At 43.0% G+C, this 24810-nt stretch overlaps 1 protein-coding gene across 1 annotated transcript; it reads right to left on the reverse strand.

The window, feature by feature from the left end:
- Positions 1-774: 774 nt before the first annotated feature.
- Positions 775-24394, reverse strand: OTUD7A (OTU deubiquitinase 7A). The gene is made up of 12 exons (XM_087878296.1): positions 24287-24394; positions 21901-22046; positions 17383-17580; positions 14734-14952; positions 12209-12310; positions 11322-11449; positions 10588-10700; positions 8095-8222; positions 7560-7709; positions 3539-3653; positions 2885-2969; positions 775-2252 (listed from the first exon to the last, which is right to left on the reverse strand). Exons 2-12 carry the CDS (start codon positions 22040-22042, stop codon positions 822-824), a joined length of 2811 nt encoding a protein of 936 aa, XP_087734422.1. The 5' UTR covers positions 22043-22046; positions 24287-24394; the 3' UTR covers positions 775-821.
- Positions 24395-24810: the final 416 nt, after the last annotated feature.

Consider the following 24810-nt stretch of genomic DNA (forward strand, 5'->3'; position numbering starts at 1 on the left):
GTTTATAGCAAGGATATTAGTGAGTTAATATGCGCTAAATACACCTTTACGATGCTCGCTTCCTTTTAAAAAAAAACCAGAAAGGGAAGAAGAGCGATGGAACATGACATTTCTTCTGTGGAGATGATCTACAACAGGGGTGGGGAACTCTGGCTCTTTTATGATGTGTGGACTTCAGCTCCCATAATTCAGCTTGTCGACTTGTGGACTTCAGTTCCCAGAATTCATCTTGTCGACTTGTGGACTTCAGCTCCCAGAATTCCTGAGCCAGCATAGCATAGCATAGCTGGCTCAGGAATTCTGGGAGCTGAAGTCCACAAGTCGACAAGCTGAATTCTGGGAACTGAAGTCCACACGTCATAAAAGAGCCAGAGTTCCCTACCTCAGATCTACAGAATGAGGCAGACACATTTGTACACCTACCACACCACGTCTTCTATTTTTATGACTTTTCCCCTAATCTTTCTACTACCTGAGTGATGTCAGTGTGAATTCAGGCACCATTAGTAAAGTTTTGACCACACGGATACAGCACTGACAAAGAAGTAAAGATCCTCTCTGACTACCAGCGTATGTAAAAAAGACACCAACGAAATGGGAAGCCACCAACTCTTGATTACCCAAGGATCCTCACTCTCTCTTTTTTTTTTTTTTGTTTTCTTGCCCACCACCCCTGCCCCCCACAAAAAAAAAAATTTAAAAAGCTAGCGCTTTCTAGAATCCCCCCCTGGTCTTTCCTCTTTCAGTCCCTTACCACATACAGTATGTCCTAAGTAAGAAAAAGAAGGAAATAAATATTTATTCGAAGAGCTCCACGGTCTTCAATGCCGGGACCTTTTACTCTCCCGCTCCCTACGTTTGAGTTCCTCCTTGTAGCAGCAGGAACAGAAGTTCTTGGTTTCGGGGCGGCCGTAAAAGGAGCAATTCTCCGTCTTGCAACGGTTCTGCTGGATGGCGTACATAGGGCAAACCGTGCTCCTCTGGCGGTTTTTCTCATTGTTCAACCAGGTTTGTGGAGCCTCTTCGTCCACGTACTCTAAGCTGTCTCTAATGTCGTTGCTATTGTTAAACCCATTGGTGTACGTTTGCGACTTGGGGTCCGTGGGCAGAGCGTAGGCCAAGGATTCCACCGTGTTGACCGTACGGATGTCGGCTATCCGGGCCGGGCTATAACTCTGCGAGGACAATGAGCGGTTTTGCTGAGGGTAGGTGGCGCACGTTTTGAGGGTGCCCACCACGGGCTTGTAGACGTCGTCTTGGAAGCTGGATGGCTTGGCGTTGAAGTCGTGCAGGTGAATGACGCTCTGCCTTTGGACGGGGGGCGTATGGCTATAATGGGCAGACACTGGGATGGGTCCACTCCTTTTGGCACCGTTGCTAGGTGACGAAAAGGAAGCCGGCGTGGGACTGGAACGGTCTTTGAACTTTAAAACCAGCTGAGTGGTATGGCTTTGAGGCAACACTGGTGATGCCCTCCCCTGAGGAGACGAGTCCAGCTTCTCCTTGGAAAACCCTTCTTGGTCCAGTTTTCGAGAGGAGGAGCTGCCGAGAGCCGCGGCCTTCTTCTCCGCCTCTTTCCTCTTCTGCTCTTGCTCGGCGCTGAAGCGCTCTTGGGCACTGGTCAGGTAGTGGCCAATCATCTCCTCGTGGAACTGGTGTCTATGGCTGGTCAGGAGGAGGCCGGCAAAAATGAACTTCCGCTCTCCTTGCATGGCGGCTCTCAAGATGTTGAGGCTCAGCTTCACATCCGTGCTGTATTTCCAGGAATCCGGCTGCTTCTCGGATGGAGATTTCGAGTTGGCTTTCTCCGCAGGGGAGATACTCGCCTTCTCCGTGGGCGACGGGGTGGTCTTCTCCGAGGGGGACGTGCTTGCAGAGCGGCCCGATTCCTCTTTGCTTCCTTTACGTGATTTCGACTTCTTCTCTTTCGCCTTCTCCACGATCTCCCCGTTTTTGCCGTTCCCGGCGTTGGCTCGGTTGATCTTGCCATGGACCAACCCACCAAGGCCACCCATGTTCTTCTTTAGCTTGATGCCCAGAGTCTTGCTGAGACTTCCAAGTTTGTTAGCCACCGAATCCCCTCGGTTCTTCTCCTTGTCCTTCCTCTGCTTCTCTTTCTCCTTCCCGTTTTTGCCGTTATTGCCGTTGGAATTACTACAGATGGAATCCCTGTCCGAATCCATGGAGTCTGCCAGCGACTGGACATCTTCTCCGGCTGAGGCCGTAGGAGACTCTGGTTGAGCCAAGGGAGCCTGGGAGGGAAAGCAGGACAACCGTGAGAAACCGGGAGTGACTGTACACAAAGAACCGTTGCATACATTTGCAGGCAGTTTGTCCAAACCCTTCGCTTCTGAAAAACTAATTTATCCTTAAAGGCATGGATTGTTGTGCATAACATCTGGTTAACAGCACACCCAGGTGAAATACTACAGGGGCAGCAGCTGGCTTAATATTGGGGGGGGGAGAATTATTTGATTTTCATTCAATAAGTTCTAAAATTTTTCACCAAGCTTTTTCGGTCATTGGCATCCAGGGTGAGGGAGGGGGCAGTGGAAGGAATTAGATATTAACGTTTTATACAGTTACATATGGATTTAATCTGGTTAGGCATCATGCCCCGTCTGAAATAAGGCTGATGCTACAACCACAGCCCAAATCCTCTATCTACCTGAAAACTGTGAGCAATTCCTAGAAGCTTCCTAGATTTTTCCTACCATCTGAGCATTCTTCCTGGAGTGCTGTGCAGGTGTTATTCCTGTAACACAACTGGCCAGGAGGCTGCCTTTTGCCCTCGTGCGAATGCCCAGCCCTGGGTTACCAGTTTCTGAGCGGAAACTCAAACCAAACAAGCAGGATCTTATTTTTCTCAAAGGAAAAACGTTACCCGTGTTTCTGACGGCATGCGAATCCAGGTTACGTTCATGTAACTGTGCAGGAGGTTAAGCTTTGCCTCCAGGGACAGAATCAAACTGGGAACACAAAAGAGAGAGAGAGAGAAGTGTCGTATACGTTACACAAAAGAAATTCCCATAGGTGTTCACACTGCAAAGTGATCTCTCCAAACCGCAATCTTAAAAGTAAGGATACGACCAGGAAGGCAAGAAAAAGGAGTTCCCCCACGAGGATTGAAAAATGTACCCCATTCGTGTCTCCTCCGGTGAGACCCAATCTGGCTGTGATAGCAATAGCAATAGCACAGACTTATATGCCACTTCACAGTGCTTTTACAGTCCTCTCTAAGCGGTTTACAGAGTCAGCGTATTGCCCCCAACAATCTGGGTCCTCATTTGACCCAATTCGGAAGGACGGAAGGCTGAGTCAACCTTGAGCCTGGTGAGATTCGAACTGCCAAATTGCAGGCAGTCAGCAGAAACAGCCTGCAGTAATGCACCACCTCGGCTCTTGATTGTGTTACAAGAGCACTAATACTACAATCTTTCCCTGGGATTTGCGATCCCCATTCCACAAAGTCTACCAAGTGTCCTGGACACACACAGGGGCCGTTTCTGAAATCTTAAGAGACTAAAAAGAATCTTACTTGGCCAATTTGATGTTATCACTGTCATCCGTGCCCCATTCCCAGTCTTTGCCCGGGTCAACCGCAAAGTGCAAAGGCAGTAATTTATGTTCAGAATCGGTCAGAGGGATCACCGCTGAAGGAAAGAAGAAAAGATCAGAAAGGAAGACAACTTGTGAAAGAAGAAGAAATGGCTGAAGAACGAGAGAGGGGGGAAAAAACCCTAAATGACTAGTGCACACTTATGGCATAACAGCAATGGCAGTCTATATATTTTGATCAGCCACAAGCAGAAAAGTAAACAAGCTGCACCCATTTTTTGTTCTAATAAATTCCCAGTAATCTTTATAGTTTTTTAAAAATTTGGCAAGGAGCATAGCTGGCTGGAGAATTCTGGGAGCTGAAGTCCACAAGTCTTAAAGCTGCCAAGTTTGAAGACCTCTGACCCAGATCAATAAACACAAAACTATGAAGGGAGAAAATCAAATGGCTTGTCATATTGTCCCTATATCACGAGATGGCGCTCACTCCGTATGGCAATGACCGGCCCTGGTTTAAAAGCATGAAGCGTTTTGAAAAGCTGTGGCTCTTTTAATTAATTAATTACAGGTGCCAATGAAGCAGCACGTAATCTGAGGACATCTTATGCAACTTTGTCAAGAATTCTGGGTCACACCTGTTAGGTTCTTCGGAGACTTTTTGAAGTGGCGTTTTGATGTGAAGGATATTTTAGAAGGAAACGGAAGGATTAAACATGAGCTTGGAACTCACTGGAAAGATTTCACCACCAAATAACATTTTGCAAACTTCTTTCTTCTCCTGCTCTTTAGATAAAATTGCAGCATATTAAGAGGAAAAGGGGAAATGACCAAGCTACCTTTCTTCCCTTCCTGTTCTTCCACTTTTAACTGTTAAATTTTTAACAGAAATGTTGTAAGGTGCGGGCAGGAATCTTTGCATTCCAGTGTGTCATCATATGTTCAATTTTTTTTTACTGGGAATATACTGTATACTTTTTCATGCAAAAAAAGGGAATATATAATGCATACAGGCACAGTGTAGGAACGGACTTTTATTCTAATAACAAAACCTAAAATCTAATCTAAATCTAAAATCTATATCTACAATCTAATAACAAAACCCACAAAAAAGATAGGAAAAAGATAGCCAAATTCAAACTTTTCATAAGAATACATCCAGACTGACAAAACGTCCAAAGGAATGAACCCTTTAATTCAATTAACTTAACCAGTGGAGGGTTCCTGCAAAATAGTACAATCCGTCTCCAGTAATCACTGAAACAGATTCTGTGCAAATAAAAAACAGCCCACTGGATCACTCAATCCAGTATAAAGACCCTTTCTCCCCCTCAGATCTTCAAATAATGCAATTGTAACCCGGTCAAACAATGGACTGATGAACAGGACACAGCTAAAAATGGCAAAACGCTCACAATAATCACTGGGAAAGCACAGGCAACTAAGTCAAACTTCAAAGTTTAGATGTAAGGAGTTCATTTCAATTTCATATTCTTGCCAAATGCAAAAATGAGACCGAATCATGCTACAAATATTTACAGGACTCTCCTCAGTGACTCTGAATGGTTTCCAGACAGCTGCAAACTTAATAAATTACAGTGATGCATCATATTCATCTCCTCTTTTGTCTGGCTGAAAACAAATATATGGGGACACGAAGCTCAGAGAGCACCGAAGACCTCCCAGTTCAACCCTGAGGAATGAATATTCTCTTCTATTACAAGATGGAACCACTACAAGATCTAACAAAACAGCAGCCACATAACACACACACTCACACACACATTTTAATCTGGAGCATTTTAAAGAAGAAGATCTTCTCTAGAATGTTTACTGAGGATATTAGTTTATCCAAAATGGCGCTAGCTTTGCAATCCTCGGTGGCTCCAATTCGAACAAATATCCATTTTCTTCTGGAGAAGTTGGGTTGCCGCTGTTCCTAAAACCATTTACAAATACAACTGTAAATACATACATACAAGATGACAATTGTCATCTCTCCCGATTCTTTCCGACCATCTCCTACAACCTGCCAGAAAAATTATCATCTAATCCCACGTTGTTGCTAAGTAGACAACCTCCGTCACAGCTTCTCTTCCCGTTCATAGTGTCTCCTTGTTCTGGGGAAATCAAAGGAGGCTTTGAGCCACTCTGGGAGAGGAGCCATGATGCTTCTCCCATCAGAGGAAGCCAGCCCCCGGGGCAGAAAAGAGGACTTGTGTCTTTGAACTGACAAACACGCGTGAAAAAAAGGCTTCTAGGAATCTATTGGCCACCGATCCACGATTAAAAGGATTTCTCGGCCTGGCCCTTATTCACCGTCATCAGCAGGCTTTAGAAATCGAGAGAGCCACTTCTGCCTTTCCCAGGAAAAGCCTCTTGAAAGAAAACACTGGCAGGAGGATGTAAAATCCCGTCACGGGGACATTCAGCATCATCGGATCGATAAAAGCAGGTCCAGAGAGACAATGTGAGATTTCTTTCTGGGGTTCTGAAATTTCTCGGGCCTTCCTGAAAGCCTTAAATTTTGATTTTCTTTTCTTTTTTAAAAAAAATATCTTTATTAAATATTTACAGTAAAATTAACACATAATAATGATTGGAAAACAATATAAGAAATGAAATGTAGGAACACATAAACACAAGACTAAAACGAAACAACAAACATGACTAACCGAGAGTTAAACGCACTCTCCAATTAATATTAACTAATCATCCTAACCAAATATTTCAATACAATCAAGTTCTTTTAATTATCTACAAAACAATTGGCCTTGATTTTCCAGCAAGGAATGCTACAAGGTTTGTGGGATATGGAGATGAGAAGATTCAACATCCATAATCTACTTCATACGAAAACCTTTATGCAGAAATGAAGGCCAAACTAGGCTGGGAGCAAACAATTTGGATGAACTGGTGAGGACAGTTCATTTAATATTGAAAGAAGCCGCAGGAGGACTTCAGATCAAGGGGCAGCCTAGAAAACAACACATAGAGTCCCTTTGGGCAAAGCAAACGCTGCCAATTTCCTTCTCCACTTTTTTTAATGTCTGGAAGATGCATGGATCAGTTCCCTTCATCATATGCTTTGTTTACCCCCTTTCCTATCAGAGAGATAGGAAAGGGGGAGAAGGTTCCTTTGATCTTACTGTTATTATTTTTGTTTTTATTTGATTTTTAAGGATGACACTTGACTTATCATTGTCTCTTCCCTATCAAATTCATGCTGACTGCATTTTCCAAGCTTGTTGAGGGATGAAGAAGGAGAGGGGAAGGTTGAGGAAAAGTAAAGATCTCCCCATTTGGAGTTTATCCCCACATCATCTTCCCAAAGCCTCAAAAAATTATTTCAGATGAAGTCCTGTTACCCTACCAGTTTAAACTGGGGTTTTTAGTCTTTTATCACATTTTAATTCAAAGCCATGAGACTTTATTCCAGCAAAAAAAGGATTATCTTGTTTTTCACAACTGTTTGTTGGTGTAACAGAGGGCTCCCTGGCCTTATAACTATTCTTTTCCTTGCTCCACGCAGAGGAATCGTCTCAATGACTCCATAACAACCTGCAGAATTTTATTTGCTCCTGAGCTTGTTAGCTTTTACTCTTGTTTTTCAACTCTCTCTTGGAGAATATTCAAGAGAATTCAGGGGAAACAAACCTCATTAAAAGTATAGACACACCGGAGACATTCTTATTGTGGATAAAAGGCAAAATGCTAGAGGACCTAAGGAAATAATAAGGGGAAGGATTGCTGCCATTTTAGCGATCAGATGCTTAAGTTTAGAATTGACCTAGAATTGTGAGTTCTATATTACGCTGGCAATCCATCAGCCCAATGCAGGATGACCTGGGCACACACAGCTTTCCTATCCAACCATCTTCCAATATGACATGTTGCAGATTCGTTCTTGGCTAAATCTCAGTCCTGGTGAGTTCTAGGCTGACCAGGGAGGTTGTGTGGTCCCTTCTTTGTGACAAGTCAGTTTGATTTCAAGCCGGACATACCTTGCTCCTTCTGTTGGTCTTTCTGTTCCATTGACACGAGGGCCGAGAAATGGGCTTGGTCATAAGCGAGGACCAGGGGAGAGCAATGGCATCGGTTGGGCATGACTTCCAAGGGCAAGTAAATTCCACCAAAGGGGATGGGTGCAAATGCTGTGAAAGACACACAAGAAGTTGCTGCACTACAAGATAAGCAATCGGTACAATCCCCAGGGCCTTCTTTTTTTAAGGCAGTTGTGGTAGGGGTCATTGTTTTTTGTATCAGTGGCAGATGCCAATCAACCAATGGTGAAGCAACCAAATGAAGAAAAAAAATACAGACTGTTCTCTCTATATATCAGAATGATAAGACTTCAAAATGCATCGTAAGGACTCCAGAAGCAAAGGAAGGAAGGAAGGAAGGAAGGAAGGAAGGAAGGAAGGAAGGAAGGAAGGAAGGAAGGAACTCTAGGAATTGAAGTCCACAAATTTAAAATGGCCAAGGTTGAGGAAAACACTGGGTTTACCATCCAAAGTCTAAAGAGCCATGAAAATTTACCTTCTCCTCCTGAATCCCGTAGCATTGTATCTGCCACAACGACAATCGGTCGCCTTAATATATGGGCCAGCACAAAAACGTGGAACTCCTCCAGGCTCTCGTAGACGGGATCTTCAGAATTCTCCACGCTAAGAAACAGACACAACCGCTATCGTACCAGATGCTTGCTAGAAACAGTCCTGAGAGAAGACCTTTGCAAAATGACCTTGAGCTGGACTCCAAAACTAGCGACTTCTCCCAGCATGAAACGTAAATGTGATCCAAGGTACAGTTACAGTGAATGAAATTGACACAGAAATTGTCTGTCTGGGAGAAAAAACCTAATACAATTTCATAGCAATATCTGAAAGGGCTGTGAAGGCCACATCTAAGACTTTATGGGGCCATGTGCAACCGTAGTTTACAGTTACTTACTATGCAAATATATGCATGTACTTTGTTGCATGCGTGAGATAAACTTAATACAGTAAGCCTTGCATATTAACAAAATAATGAAGCCCTATTTATCCCGAGTTAAATAACATCATACACCATTTTTGGTACGTAAGTTCTGCGCAGGTAATTTTTTGTCTATAAAGTTGACAGGTAGGAATATCAAAGGGGTCTTAAAGACCCCTCGAGACCTATTTCTGTCTGGAATCTAAGAACCGTCACACGTAGCCACCTTACATGAACCACTAACCATCATTTCCTTGGTACCAGAACTGGCAGGTAGACATTGAAACCTCTACAGAACTCTGGAAGTTGGCAATGTTGGCTTCTTTTTTAAGGCGCCTGTTTGCTCATTAAAAACAAAACAAAACAAAAGATCTAAGAGGCAGCTAGCAACCTAGAACCCTTCAAAATCTGTCGTTTTGTTTTCTTCTTTTTAAAACAGAGACCGCTTTGAAGCAACCGTATCTTGGGTTGAAAGCCTGTTTTGTCACCAAAGGAAATGAGCCCATCTATAATTTAAAAGCTGAGATGGAAATTCTCCTCTGCAACGTTATTATGAAAGAACTGGGTAGGATGGCTTTGAAAAAGTTCCCCAAAAAGATGATTTCCCCTGGTTTCTTTCTGCACTTTGACTTACAACCATTAGTAAACAGACGGAAGGAATGGGTGTTTGCCTAACCTCTACTCGTAATGGACAGCACCAACCCTTTTTAGATGTTACTGGCTAGAAGAGGGATCTACAGGAAGGTCATAAAAGACGAAATTGTGGCCAGAACCGTGTATTTGAAGCTCCGTCCCTTTTTAATATACATCTATCTATACTGCTAAAACTCTTGTTTGTCTGTGTGTAACGGGTCAAAACGGTGCATCGTTAAGTCAACAGTTTTGGGACCAAGATATCTCAAATAGGCTAACTTACACAATGTGTCCAAAATCTGGGACCCAGGACTCCTGTGGGATTGAAATTTGGCAAATTCAGACACACCCCTCTTCTCCCCATCCAATTTCCAACTTAACGTGATGCTTTTCCTTTGCTTTGCTTTTTTAATTTATATGCCACCCTTCTCCGGAGACTCAGGGCGGCTTACAATGCATTATGCAACTCTGCAACAGCCTTTGCTGGTTTTAGTCGATCTCTTGGGGAGATCTCTTCACCTCCTAGATCAAGAGGTGGCTCCTTAAGTTTGTGTGAGATCTGGTGTGAAGAGTTGCTGGTGACCAGCAATTCCAACTTGAGGTGATTTGAATTCCCCTTGGAGAACTGTGGTGATACACATTTAAAAATGTATTAGCAATACAGGGGATGCTCTGGTTTCTAGAGAAGGAAGCTGTCAGAGGCGGCCTCTTTAAAACAGAGCAAAACAAAAACAACCCAGCAAATACTTTTCAACACATCTCTAATTGGACAGGACATGGAGAGGTACAAAACCAGGAGGCCTCAACTCTCGGAGAAAGACAGAATGAGGCTGAGAGAAGTGCTGAGAAGAGGCTGAATACAGAAGCAGTGTGGATTAAGAGGGGAGAGAAAGGGAAAGGGAAAGGGAAAGGGAAAGAGAAGGGCAGGACAGGGGAAGGGAAGAGAAGGGAGGGAGGGAGAGGGGAGGGGAGGGGAGAGGAGAAGGGGGAATGGAATGGGAGAGCAGGGGAAGGGAGGGGAGAGCAAGAGGGAGAGGGGAGAGGGGGAAGGGAAGGGAGGGAAGGGGAGCATTAATTATAATATGAAACAAGATAGAATAGATAGTGTCTGTGACTTGGAAGTTCAGCTGATCTGGACAGACCAATCTGTTCTTTGGTCTTGACAAGACACTTCCTCAGGAGTGACATTTTGTGATTATCCCCATGGAAATCCTGCAATTTCTGCAGGGGTCCGTGGTTTGATTGATTTAAAGTATTTATATGCTAGGAGATGATCCCCTGGCTTACTTAGAGTTATGCTCCACATGACTTCCTACAATGCACCCTTTTCCTATTATATTGTAAATGTACCCTTGGCTGGCCTCCCCGCCCCCCCGCCCCCCCCGCCCCCCCCAAAATATCCCTGGGCAAATATCCACTTACCCACCGCCGCTGCCTCCGTTCTTGCTGATGTGAGTGCGGGGTTCACTGGAGGCCAACTTGAGCAGTTCATTCCACTCTCGCTCCCACTCTTCTTCCGTATAAACCAATCCTGACTGAGAGAGAAAGAAAACATAGTTTGAGGAAGAAGAAGAAGAAGAAGCCCATAAAAGATAACAGAGATGCCTTCAAGGTTTGCATATTTCTTGGGTGAAGAAGAAGGTGAAGCTGGAGGTAGGTTGTCCTATCCCAGGGTTTTCCAACCTTGACAACTTTTAAGATGGGTGGACTTCGACTCCCAAAATTCCCCACCCATCTTAAAGCTGCCATGGTCGAAAACCATTGTCCTGCTCCAACCTGCAGAACTTCAAGGGAACCCCAAGTCAGATTTTGTGCCAAAATTCACATTTACACCCAGAGAGTTTGAACAGTGGCCACAGATGGGTCTCATTCCCTCCCATTGTTTCTTTGGACAAGGAAAACAGGCCACAAGAGAAGAAAAGAAGAACTTGGGTACCAAAGGTTGAGCACAAAGAACAGGCTTTCATGTTGGGAAAGACAACACACTGGAAGAGCAATGTAATAATGCCTTCCAGATTCCTCTGAGGTAGTTGAGAAAATCTGTGGTCCGAGGGAAACAAGCACGGAAGGCCTTTTTGTCTCCATCCCCCTTCCACTCCACCAAAAATCAAGAAAAGGATTCCATGGAGACCCCTGAAAGCTCCCAGCACACCTACCTCTTTGTTTTGCTGGGTCTGCTGCCACCTCCACCTTCTCTTCAAAGCTTCCCTTTCGGCCCCACTCCTCATCATGGTGTAAAGTGCTTTCCGTAATACAAGGTCTCGGTCGTGAAACCCCCACATCCCTACAAGTGAAAGGAAGGCTGGATTATGTATCTGAAGAATCACAGATCCATAGGGGTGGAAAGAAACCTTGAGGCCTTCAACCCTCCCCCCCCCCACCGAAGAAACCAAAAATAGGGAAAAAATGAAAGCAGCTGGTAAAATGAGTAACAGGCATGGTTCATTTGGTGTTGAAGGCTTTCTGATTATGTGAAAGCCTTTCAGATAAAATCTGTTGAAGTTATATTATTCTTTATTCAATTTGTACAGCCGTCCATATTATCTACGTGAATCTGAGTGGTTCACAGCAGGTTAAAAGCAATCCAATAAAAATGTTAAAATCCAATATACAAACCGATAAAAACTGTCCCTAATCAATTAAGGAAACCCAGAGAAACCCGAATATAGGCAATACTGAATTTCAAGGACATATAAGAGGGCGGCAGGAGAAATAACTAAAACAGTGAGCTCTTTAGTTCTCATCTTTGATTGTCCTGGAATCGGCATAAATCCTAGACCAACTGTACGGTCCCAGGCCAACTCAGCCTCTTCCACGTTGATTTAGCCAAATAAAACATGAGAATACAGTAAGAGTCACTCCAATAGCAGAATGGTTGTAAGGTGGAATCAGTAAAAAATGGAAAGGAAAAGAGTAATATTGATGCTGGCCAGGTTTTCCCATTTGAAAGGAGGAAGGGATGGATCGTAAATGCTGAAGAAGAACCAGATGAGGTTGACAATCAACAGACGTTCTTGTATCCTAAGGAGACGTAGACGCTCACCCAAAGAAGCAGCGTGCAAGAGGCAGTTTCCATCCCCGGTTGTGGCCAATGGAAGGAGACGCTTGCAGCTGGTACACGCCGTTGACCACCAGTTGAGACGACCTAGGAAATGTCAACCATCAGTACAATGAAGGTGTGAAGGAATCTTGGAGAAGGTAATGAAGGATCCATTAAGGGGGGAAAGGAAGGAAAGAAGAGAAGAGAGAGACTGGGAGAAGAGATTAGCCAGTAAACTCTATCCTCAGGTTGATCGCTGCATTCAGCTTCTAGCTCTGAAGTTACTCATTGAGAAGCTTCACTAACTACCAATAGAAGAAAATATTTGTAGCTAAGGGATGAATGATGGGCTCCTTGGTGCTCTCCGAGTTCGGTGTGGTTTTCTTGCAGACATTTCATTACCCAATTAGATGCCATCAGTGCATTGATGATGTTCCCTAGTTGGGTAATGAAGCACCTGCAAAAAGACAACCAAGCTCAGAGAGAGCACCAAGGACCCCACACTCACGTAACTCCTAGACTAATTATGTGATTCCTAATTGCCTAATCTGCTTGAAAACAGCATTACTTCATTCAGAAATTCAGGAGCTACAACCACACAAAGCCAACCCGACTTTTGGCCTTTTAATCTAACAACCACCGGAGTTTTCTGCAGCCCAGCAAAAAGTGTATCGTTGGTAAATCTCAGCACTAATAGCTGAATTTATGAAAAGCCCCTGATAATCTCCACACACGTTCAGTGAGCAGCAGCTGGTGAACGCTTCCTCGCCCAACTACTCTGATTAAATCTAAATTAGGAGTTCACTCGGCAAGCATCTTTTTAAGTGTGCTGGGCTGCCTTTGGGAGCGATAAAATTAGAGGTAGCATGTTCTCATTTTTAGCGAACAGCCCATCACCTGCTCCGTGCAGGAACTGAAGTGCAAAAAGCTCATCAGAGGACAGGACAGGTGATCCTTGACTTACAACAGTCCATTTAGTGACTGTCCAAAGTTAAAATGGCTCTGGAAAAAGTGATTTAGGAGCATTTTTCACACGACCGTTGCAGCCTCCCCATGATCAGGTGATCAAAATTCAAACGCTTGGCAACTGGTTCATATTTATGACCTTGGCCGGATCCCGGGGATCACATGATCTCCTTTTGGGACCTTCTGACCAGCAAAGTCAACAGGGAAGCAAATTCCCTTCACAAGCCTGTGACTCACTTAACAGTTTAATGACCGTGGCAAGAAAGATCGTAAAATAGGACAAAACTCACTTAACAAACGTCTCACTTAGCAACAGAAATTGGGGGCTCAATTGTGGTTGTAAGTCAAGGACCACTTATATTCCCTTCCTTGTGCACCAAGTCAGATCCAAATTCAACCTTCAAACTTACTGAAACAAAAACTGCTTTGTCCATGGAGATTCTCCGTCCTTCAGGTCACAGTTGTCCCAAAGGTGTTTTTTTCAAGAGGCACCTGGGCTTTCTGGTTTTTGTTTGAAGGCGTTTCGCTTCTCATCCGAGAAGCTTCTTCAGCTCTGACTGGAGGGTGGGGAATAGAATATGGGTTTATACTCCTTGCAGGTAGCTGGTCATTTGCATCCTTTTGGAGAGCTGTTGAGGCCACTTGGAGGTTTGTCTGTGTCCTCGGGGTCACCTGAGTGGTGCAAATGGGGGTGGAGCCTTCTTGTCTGCAGGATGTTTTCTGTCCTGTGTCCCTTCTCTGTTGAAGACAAGCGCAGGCTGTTGCACCATTCAGGTGACCCTGAGGACACAGACAAACCTCCAACTGGCCTCAACAGCTCTCCGAAAGAATGCAAATGACCAGCTGCCTGCAAGGAGTGTAAATCCTTCCATTCCCCACCCTCCAGTCAGAGCAGAAGAAGCTTCTTGGATGGGAAGCAAAACATCTTCAAAGAAAAACAAAAAAAGCCCAGTTGCCTCTTGAAAAAAAAAAAAAAACTTTGGGACAAAACGCTGCTCTGCTCACCTCCCTTAAAGGCCTGTTTCTCTGAAGGCAGCCTTAGAGGCAGAAGCAGCCAAGGCTTCTAGGGAGATAATGATGTTTATTCATGAGGACCACAGGAAGCTCAGTCACCTGTCAACCTCAGCCACGTCTTCATCGGACTGCAGAAATTTCCTTGGGTGTTTAAAGAAACATCTTCTTTCACATTCATGGGGACATATTCAATATTATGTAAGAATGGGGGGGAAAGCAGTCCATCTTTCTCTCGATAGTCTTCCATTATTCATGATTTTAGAAAGGTTTATCCAAACCCTCCCACACATTGCTGTCTGATTAGATTAAAACAGCCTTTTCTTTGGCCTCGACTTGAACTGCAAGAGCTTCGTCTCTCTCTCTGATCATTTTAATCACTTTTTCAGGCATTTCCTAACCCTTTTACAACCTTTCAGAGACGAAATGGCCAAGTGGGCCTCTAGCTTTCATTCCTGATTTAAGTAACCCATTTCAGCAATCCTGGGCTATACGGAGGGCTCCGAGAACACCTCAAAGCAGCCAGGAATTCAGCTTGAAGGCTATCTCACCAGCTTGTTCCAAAGCAATCATGGTGGCCTGCTCAATCAGGTCCCGTTCAATGAAGCTCCTGAAATCTTCACTGTAAACGCTGAGGTCGGGAAGTTGAAAGGTGTAGATGGGCATCTCCAGAGAGAAATGGTCATTGTTACATTCGGTGGCCACGTGAGAGCGGGCGAGTGAGACAATGGCGGAACTGGCGTGAGAGATTCCTCTAGAAAGCCTCTTCTCTAAGCAGGAGAACAAAGAAGGAGAAGAGGACATGAGATGCGCCCTACTTAAGTCATTAAAACATTTGCAAGAAAACAACAAAGCTCAGAGAACATGAAGGACCCCAAAATCCTCCTCCTCCTCTTCCTCCTCCTCCCCTACTTCTTCTCCTCTTCTTCTCTGCAAACCTCGCTGTCTTCTAGCACTGATGATGTTCCCTAGTTGGGTCATGTAACATCTGCAAGAAAACAACCAAGCTCAGAGAGCACCAAGGATCCCTCTGTCTTCCTCCTGCCCTCCTCTTCTTCCACCCTATATTCACTCAATTACATATTACACAAATTCTGTCTGCAACAAAAAACTAAATAAAAAACCCTTTGCTCTCACATGATTTTAAAAGCTGGCTAAGAATTGGAATAGGATAAAACTTTCAAAGATCCCTATCACCCAACAATCAGAGGAAAGGGCAACCAGGAGGAGTCAACATAAGATCATTGGAGGTAGAGTTTTCCTCGGTTTCCTGATTTATCTTCAACTGGTATAAAACCTTTTCCTTCTAGCTACTATAAAACCCTAACCACCCTAACCCTTTCCCCAGTTCATGATACATCTTTAGTAATCATCCTTGTTGAGTACCGCTCATCTAGAGGCACCCTTGACAGCACCACCGAAGATGGAATGAAGTCAAGTTAGCTTTAATCTCGAGAAGATAGGAGGAGGAGAGACAAGCTCAAATCTCAGAAGCTTCCCGAGATGTGAAAACTAGGATGACGTTCATGGAATGGGGCTTCAGAAGGCAGGCGCTACCTGGGCTTTGAGGCAGCTCAACTGATTATCCACCCCAAGGGATCAAGGGGGAGCCTGTGGCAGACCCAGAGGCTGACCCGGTTTTATCTACTGCCAAATAAATCCTGGTTTTGGGATTGTCTGTAGCCTCCGAGCAATAAGCTCCATGGCCTAAAGACAGTGATCCTTCTCAATTAAGCCCCACATCTACAGGGTGTAGGAGTATTGGCCAAGAGCATCTCCCATAGGAACCGTCTTTCTAAGCGCAGTGTCGTTTTAATTTCTGCTATTAGTTACCATGGACATTGCAAATGAATGAAGTGAAATTGTTTTTTTTCATTTACTGGGGATATTTTATTCTGTTTTTGTTGTTTTGTTAAACACAGGGAGTTCTTTCTGGAACGCCACGGTATATAAAACAGAGAATAGAATAGAATAGAATAGAATAGAATAGAATAGAATAGAATAGAATAGAATAGAATAGAATAGAATAGAATAGAATAGAATTCTTTAATTCTATTCTAAGTGTGATTGGACATACAAGGAATTTGTCTTGGTGCATACGCTCTCGGTGTACATAAAAGACAAGATACATTCATCAAGAATGGTAAGGTACAACACTTAATGATAGTCATAGGGTACAAATCAGCAATCAAATCGTATTAGGAAACAGTCAATATAAATCTTAAGGATACCAGCAACAAGGTGGGAGGAGATGGGTGATAGGAACGATGAGAAGATTAATAGTAATGCAGACTTAGTAACTACTTTGACATTGTTGAGGGAATTATTTGTTTAGAAATTATTTGTTTAGAAAAAACTGTTCTTGTGTCTAGTTGTTCTGGGGTGCAGTGCTCTATAGTGCTGTTTTGAGGGTAGGAGTTGAAACAGTTTATGTCCAAGATGTGAGGGGTCTGTAAATATTTTCACAGCCCTCTTTTTTTAGATAGATAGATGAGAGAGAGAGAGAGAGAGAGAGAGAGAGAGAGAGAGAGAGAGAGAGGAAGGAAGGAAGGAAGGAAGGAAGGAAGGAAGGAAGGAAGGAAGGAAGGAAGGAAGGAAGGAAGGAAGGAAGGAAGGTAGGTCTTCCCTCCGCCATTGTGCAAATACACTTTGTGGAGTCAACACTTTCTGAAAGACCAACTATAAGGATGCCATGCTAATCAGGAACAGATGTGTAACAACAAGGGAGCCGCAACAGGAAAGCATTGTGAGTCCAGCCTCCTTCACCTTCCCTCCATGGGGAAACCATGAAAAGATGTTAGTGGCCAGTCTACATAATATAAAATGATGGTGGCATGACAGGAGGCCCCCTGAGCATCCCCTGATGTAATCGGCTTTTCCTTTCAACCCAGAAATGCCTTAGTAGGTGTTTCCGACACAAATGTTGGAGCAGTAGCCACTCTACATTGGATAAGTTGGCCAAGCACCTATATGTGGAGATGTTCCTGAAAGACCTTCAATGCCAAGCCAAGGGAAGTTCTTGAGGTCCAACCCAGCACCTTGAATGGCCTCCAGAAACATCTCAATAATCCATACAGTGACTGCAAAATAGCTGTTATAGGACTATAGCAACGTCGGTTGGCTAGTGTACAGACCAGATAAGTACTGGAGTGCTTTTCAGAGGCAGCCCATGCAGAACCCACTGCAGAAATCCACTTTACCTTGGGAGATGTCCTCCTGTCTAGGAAAGGAGAGCCGCTCACTCTTGTTCACCTGTTGGGAAGGTTCTTTATCCGGCTTTTGCTGCGGCTGCTGTTTGGGATACCTTCCTTCATTGAACACCTGGGGCAGGTTGGCTGTATGCACCTGCCTGAGCTGTTCATAGTCACTCAAAGCAGCAGTGAAATCCCAGTTTTTGCCTAAAAACACAGAAAGGGAGGCAGGGTTGACTTCCACAGGCATGCTGATGGCCAGGCTGATGTCTATGAAGCAGACAGCCTCTGTTTCGGAGCCATTAAACCGAAGTAAAAGGTATCAAAGTAAACATTGGCAGCAATCTTCCCTGCCTGTGACCCTCTTAGAGGAAGCAACAGTTGGGCTTTGGAGAAGCAAGATGAGAAGAAGATTGACACAATTGGACTTTGGGGCTGGAGAAGACGCCTGAGAATATCACGGACAGCCAAGAAAGCAAGCCAATGGATCATTGAACACATCTCCTTACTCCTCACTCAAGACACAAAGGACCAGGCTCAAAGTATCCTGCTTTGGACACATAATGTGAAGACCCAACTCTGTGGAGAAGGCTCTGATGCTGGGAAAGATGTTGGTCTATCTAACAGCACCACATAGCAGAATGTTAAAGCTGATTAAAATGGAACACACATCCAGTTCTTTTGCTCTCCTCGAAATCAGCACGGATGAGCCAGTGAACTAAACCAGAAGTCTCCAACCTTGGCAATTTTAAGACTTGTGGATTTCAGCTCCCAGAATAGCCGGCTGAGGAATTCTAGAAGTTCAAGTCCACAAATCTTGAAGTTATCTCGTTTGGAGACCCCCTCAGCTAAACTATGGGAGGAAAAAAATGAGAGAAATCCCTATTTCACAGAGTTTATCTATGGAACTGACTGAGTAATGATGGCCCACCAATTTGAATAACTTTAAAAGGAAAGTGAACCAAAAACCATTCAACTTTGTGAGTCTAAATTATCTTCAATAAAGGGAAGCTGTAACACTCTTAATGCTAGTTTCTGGATGGGTCATGCTTTATCCATGTTCTGGCCACTCCAGGAAGGAAATGACCTCTTAGCTTTCTTATCTCTAGTAATTAGATACCTGGACTATATAGTACTTGATCAACAGAAAGCATAAATGCTGATACAGTTAATTAGCCAAATAACCAAACAAAATGTCATGGTATATTTAATTATTATATTAAGCTTTAAATAATTTTCAAATATTTAGAGCATTAGCTGTGCCAGAGATAGTATACGTTGGTTCATAACACTGTAAAATATTTAAAATGGCCAAATAATAGAATTTACTGAGAATTTTGGATGAGTCCAGTGATCAGTGTTTGACTAGCAATATAAAATGCTTAATTCAAAGAAAGGCATATTTTATTAAACAGATCTCTGCAAGGAGACTGTTTTCCAGAAAAGAGACAATAAAGCATTTATTGCTTTATTTCATTCACTGAGGATTGCATTCTAACGTATAATATATAACTTCAACTTATAACTGGTTCGTTGCCTTTACATTGTTATATTCTTAGACCAAAAAAAACACCACCTTTTAATTCTTCCTCTTGAATGCTGGTGAATTATCACATCAGACCCTTATTATTTTTCAATGCACTGTTAATAAATAAACCGCTAAAGTATTCATTATATAATCCTCCCTTAATTGTTAACATCTAAACCGCCTTTTCTTTCCCCAGTCTATTCTCAACACGCAATATCCATGTATTGGGGAGGGGGGCAGAACACAGCAAAAAGGGGCAGAGCTAAAACTATGGCAATTAAATGTTATCGGATGATTTTAAAAAACACACGCACACAAGGATAACTGGATTAAAATAAGGACGTAACCATTCTGGAGGAAGGATCGCGTTTTCTAATTCCAAAAATTTTGTACAACAAAAAGGCAAATTTTAGGAATTGGAGGAAGAAGAGGAGAAAGAGGAGGGAGGGAGGGAGGGAGGGAGGGAGGGAGGAAGGAAGGAAGGAAGGAAGGAAGGAAGGAAGGAAGGAAGGAAGGAAGGAAGGAAGGAAGGAGCTACTTTTGGGAACCAATTTGAAGGCAGAAAATGCTTTCATACAATTTTATCTCACAATTGGCTTCTATGCATGGAAAAGCCACAGTAGCGGCTTTATTTCGCTGCCTGCAAAACGGTTATCTCCAAGCAATAATTCAAGCAGCATTGTCAGTTGATAGAACAATATCCTGCTGTTTCAAGAGATCAACCTTTGCCTGCCAAAAAAAAAACACCCAGAAAAAAAATGACATATGAGTAATTTTTAGCTTTTTTCACCCGAAGATGATTAGTGGTTTTTATCAAAGCAGAATGCATTTAATTTCCTTCTACTGAAGTAGGGCATCATTAACAGCAGAAGGATGAGCGCTCTTAGCAATCTTTCAAAGGACAGTCAGAAATTACCACATTCCCCCCGACCACATGCTCTCATGAACAACATCTCCACAAATTGGCTGACAACGAGGCAGGCCTCCAAGCTGACATTTCTTCGAAATGGCATGGTAAAAAGCCGGCTGACGTCAAACAGTTAAGTTGCTTTTTTTCCAAACCACTATTATTTAAATGTTACCTTCGTTTGGATTCACAGCCATCTTGACCGACCATTGCAATTTCTTCCCAAACACACACACACACACACACACACACACACACACACAGCCACAACTGCTTTTCTATTTGGCCCTCTTGCAAAGTTACATTTAACACTCTCTATGTGACGGTAAAGATAAAATATTGCTCTATAACTTATTGTTTATAGAAAATAAGCCTAATTTGTTATACACCAGCTAAAAAGAGAGGAGGGACATTTCTCATGAATGACAATTTAGCCCAGAAAGCTGGGAAGAAGCATTTCAAATCAAAATAATGCAGAATAACAGAGTTGGGAAAGGACCTTAGAGGTCTTCTAGTCCAACCCCCTGCTCAAGCAGGAAGCCCTCTACCATTTCAGGCAAATGGTTGTCTAGCCTCGTCTTAAAAGCCTCCAGTGATGGAGCACTCACAACTTCCATTGGTTAATTGAAAATTAAATTAATTTAATAAAAATGAAATCATTGAAAGAGACTCTGCTTGGATCAACAAATCAAGGTTGCAAATTCATGTTGCAATTTCCAACAAGGTTTCTACCCTTGATCCTAGCCTTAAAGAGACATTCCTGGCATTGGTGTGGTTCTTGTTTCTTGATCTTTCTCAATTAGGAGAACTGTATAAGACAAGGAATTTGATATTATGTAGTGTTGGCCAACTATGGATTCCTCCCTTGTAAACACAGGTTGTTGAAAAGGATGCAGATGGCTTCTCCCAGGATAGCTAATTCTGAGATGGTCTTTCCACTTCTCTCGTGTGAATTTCTCCATAGTTTGTACAAGTGTGTGGCAAATCCCACCTCCTTTGGATTCAGCAATCTATCAAGCTGGAGGTGGGTGAGAATTATTCCATAAAACAGGTGGCGGATTGTTCTTTTACAGATGGCTTAATACAAGAAATAGAATGAGTGTATTATTCACTGACTTTACACAAATGTGTTCTTTTGGTCACCCGAACATGATGTTGTAAGGAAACGGTGCAAAGGTACTTGTGTGTCCAAAGATGTGATGTGACATCCTTGTGCGAATGGCGTGAGTTGTGTATTTTATGCATGGGACATCCTTGTGGCTTGTCCCAGATGTCACGGTCTGGATGTGTGAAGGAATATTCAACTCCTGGCTCGTTTAAAAGAAGCATGAAGGAGAGATTTTGTAGAAGAGAATGCATGGTCCTGAGAAATTTCCGCCTTGATTTTGTCTGGTATAAGAGGGGACAAAGGAAAGTCCAGCCGGCTTAGCATCTAACCTTGCTAATAAAAATAGTTGCAAAACAATGAATCTACCGCCCTTTGCAACATCTGCTCATCACAAATTCTGCCTCTTCTGCTTTATTACATAAATCTACAGCATATACTGCCAAAGCTTTCGTTCCTGAATCTTTAACTGAAAAACCGTGCATTGTAGGGTCAACAGTTTTTACACAACCAACACAAGCTGTCATAAGGATAACACTGCCATACATCAAAAACATCTCAGAAACAACCAATGGATTATCACAACCACACGGCATCACCGCAGCACGCAAACCAACCAACATTTCCAGAGAAGGAAGTACATTAGCTGTTCTGCCATGGTTGAAGGCATGAGGAATCTGGCAAGGAAGTCTCTTGGAAAGGATGACGCAACAGGTCATGAGTTGTCTAGTAAGGTTTAAAGGTGAGATCCAGAGAGGTGCATCTTCTATATTTGGGGGTTCCTGTCCTGCAACACATGCAAAGGGAACTGAAGGAAACCCACACCCTGTGGGTATGGAGTCCCTAACCTTAGCAATCGTAAGTCTTGTGGAGTTCAACTCCCAGAATTCGTGGCTGAGGAATTCTGGGAGTTGAAGTCCACAAGTCTTCAAGTTGCCAAGATTGAGGATCCCTGTTGTGGATGATGTTCCATAAAGGAGCTCTTACCTTCCAACAAGTCTCTGGCTAGACCAGGCTCTGCTCCCGTGGACTGAACGAAGTCTGAGAGGACAGCATCCATATCAAGAGTCATGGGATCATGTAGGGCAGCTGCTAACTGGGCAGCAGAAGGAGGAAGGTTACAAGACATCCATCTACCAAGAGGGAGAGAGAAGATCCCAGATTAATCACCTACTGGAGGATATGAGAAGTCAGCTTTCTGAAACAGAATCCCCAAAAACTCAATGTGGAGGTTTGAACTATGCTTTATGTATTTAGTTAGCATATGGTATCTGCAGAGGTCATGCAATCACTGATATACAAATTTAGTTTAAATATAATTCGATATCTAAGGAGGACTAAGCATGGCTGTCTTTGAATCTTCCACAGCTTGGTCAGGCAAGGACCTCAATTCTGCTACTCTATTTGTCCATTCTGAATTCTCTACCTCATCTCACCATTTGTGTCTGCCCAGCTCTTGGATGAAAAAAAATAAACTGGAAAAATACATTTCCATCACTGGTGTCTATACATGACAAGAGAGCTTGGAGGGGGGAAAGACCAATCGTATCAATGGAAGTCAAGAAATCAAGGCACGTTTGATTTATTTATTTTTATAAGTTTGTGTTGTCCTTTCTTCCCTGAACACTTCTTGGGTTTTTCAGGCAATCAACTCTTACAACCTTTTCTGGCAGTATATTGCCTGTGTTTTTAAATTGAACTATAAACTAATATTACAAGTTCCAGGGTTCTTGTTTCAAAGGCCATAAAGGGACTAGGAAATTGATTTTCTAGTAGCCTTAATCCTAAACAGTGCAGAGATAATACTATACATTTAGATAGTATCTCCTCTGTGAAGCATTAACATAGATATAATTAGAAAGTGTTGTTATTTTTTAAAACTCACAACACTTCTACAGTCACTAAACCCAGGTCCTGCTCACATGTTTATAATCTTATTATTATTTTTTGGGTGCATCCATGCCTAGATTTGGCATCTTCTTGCTGCTGAGTTTCATGCTTTTCCACTGCCTTCATGATGATCATCATCAGACTCCTCCTCCTCCTTTACAACGGAGCTACTAGTCTTCTTGGTGTAGTTTCTTCCATAATTTTCCTTGGGCACCACCGATGACATGAGTTTGGCCAGAGAGGGCAAATACACCAGGTTCCTACAGAGCTGAGTCAAGGAATCTCTTTTGATGGTGATTATGATTGCAACCATCAGGACAACAGAGAATGCAATTCCCAACCTAATTCCCAAACCGGTACTCCTCATTTTAAGGAAGGGAACTGCTGTTCCTCGTGGACTCTTCTTAGTTGATAGCACGGCCTTGAGGACAAAGCCCAGAGGACAAAGCTACGTTGACATAACTGTGGCGTCTCCTGAGGTACCGTGGCTTTTTCACTGTTGCATCACAATCAAGCTGAGATCAGGATGACATGTTAGGTCAGTGATGACTAATACAACTTTTTGACTTCCCTACAAAGAAATGGTTTTTTTTAAGGGTTTTATGAAGCCCAGAGGCCTCCAAGTTTCAGCTACTATCTGTTTTCTTGGAAGCTTCGTCCTAGTATTTGAAGATATTTCAAGATTTGCTATTTTGTAGAGGACTGGGAGCTACAGAGGAAGGGGCTTGTATTTATTCAAATTGCAGGAACTTGTTTCCCCTCAATTTTTACAAGCATCATCCACTTCAAAGCATAATGCTCCTGAAATCATGAGAGCTAGGAACTTAACCTTCATTGGATGAGTATCGTGTAAGGGATAAGAGAAGCATTAACATGAGGTTGCACAGGCCACATGACAAATAAGGAGAGATCCACCTAAAAGTGGCTCTTTATTTAGTACTTCATTTTATGTACATCTTGTCCTTGACTTAGAACAGTTCGTTTAGTGACCGTATGAAGTTACAATTGCACCGAAAAAAGTGATTTATAGCCATTTTTCACACTTGTGACCATTATAGCATCCCCATGGTCACAAGATTTTCTTCAGATGCTTCAGATGCAACTGACTCACATTTATGACAGTTGCAATGTCCTGGGGTCATGTGATCCCCTTTTGCGACCTTCTGACAAGCAAAGATTCACTTAATGACCAGGTTACTAACTCAACTATGGCAGTGATTCAGTTAACAAATGCGGCAAGAAAAATTGTAAAATGGGGCAAAACTCACTTAGTAAATTTTTCACTTAACAAATATAGATTTGCGGCTCAGTTATGGTCATAAGTTGAGGAGTATTTATACACCACATTTATAAATCACCCATCTTCCCAAAGAGACTCTGGATGACTCATCCTAGGCTACTCTGGGCTGCACCCAGATGTCGGACTTGGCTTTCTTGAACGAAGAATGAAAAGGTATAATTCTCAACTTCTCCTCTGACTTACCTTCAGCAGACTTGAAGTAAAGTTTTGGTGGCGTGTGTCGGATGGTGAGGATGCTAGTTCATTTTTATCACAGTAAGCCGTGAGAGTAAGTTGTGTCTCCTGAGAAATCTGTAAGGAAAAGGAAAGCTGGGTTAAAAATAAAATTATGGAGTCAGAAAGAAAAATGAAGCTCGTCCTACCTACAGCACCAGTCCCTACCTCTGATCCCCTTTTGCAACCTCCTGACAAGTCTAAAGTCAACGGGGAAGCCAGATTTGCTCAACAACCGTATTATTAACTTAAGAACTGCAGTGATTCACTTAGCAACTGTGGTAAGAAAGGTCATAAAATGGGACAAAACTCACTGAACAATGGTCTTGCTTAGCAACAGAAGCGTGGGGTTCAATTGTGATCTTAAGTCGAGGGCCACCTGTAACAGGTTATAATTTTAGAGAGGTTGAAATATATTTCTACTATATCACAAGCCCCTCCTTTCTATTTTTTGTCTTTTTGTGCCCACTGTCTGGGGAATTCTGGGAACTGAA

Source organism: Pantherophis guttatus, chromosome 13 (assembly GCF_059756535.1).
Source record: "Pantherophis guttatus breed Tessera chromosome 13, ASM5975653v1, whole genome shotgun sequence".
NCBI classification, from domain to species: Eukaryota; Metazoa; Chordata; class Lepidosauria; order Squamata; family Colubridae; genus Pantherophis; species Pantherophis guttatus.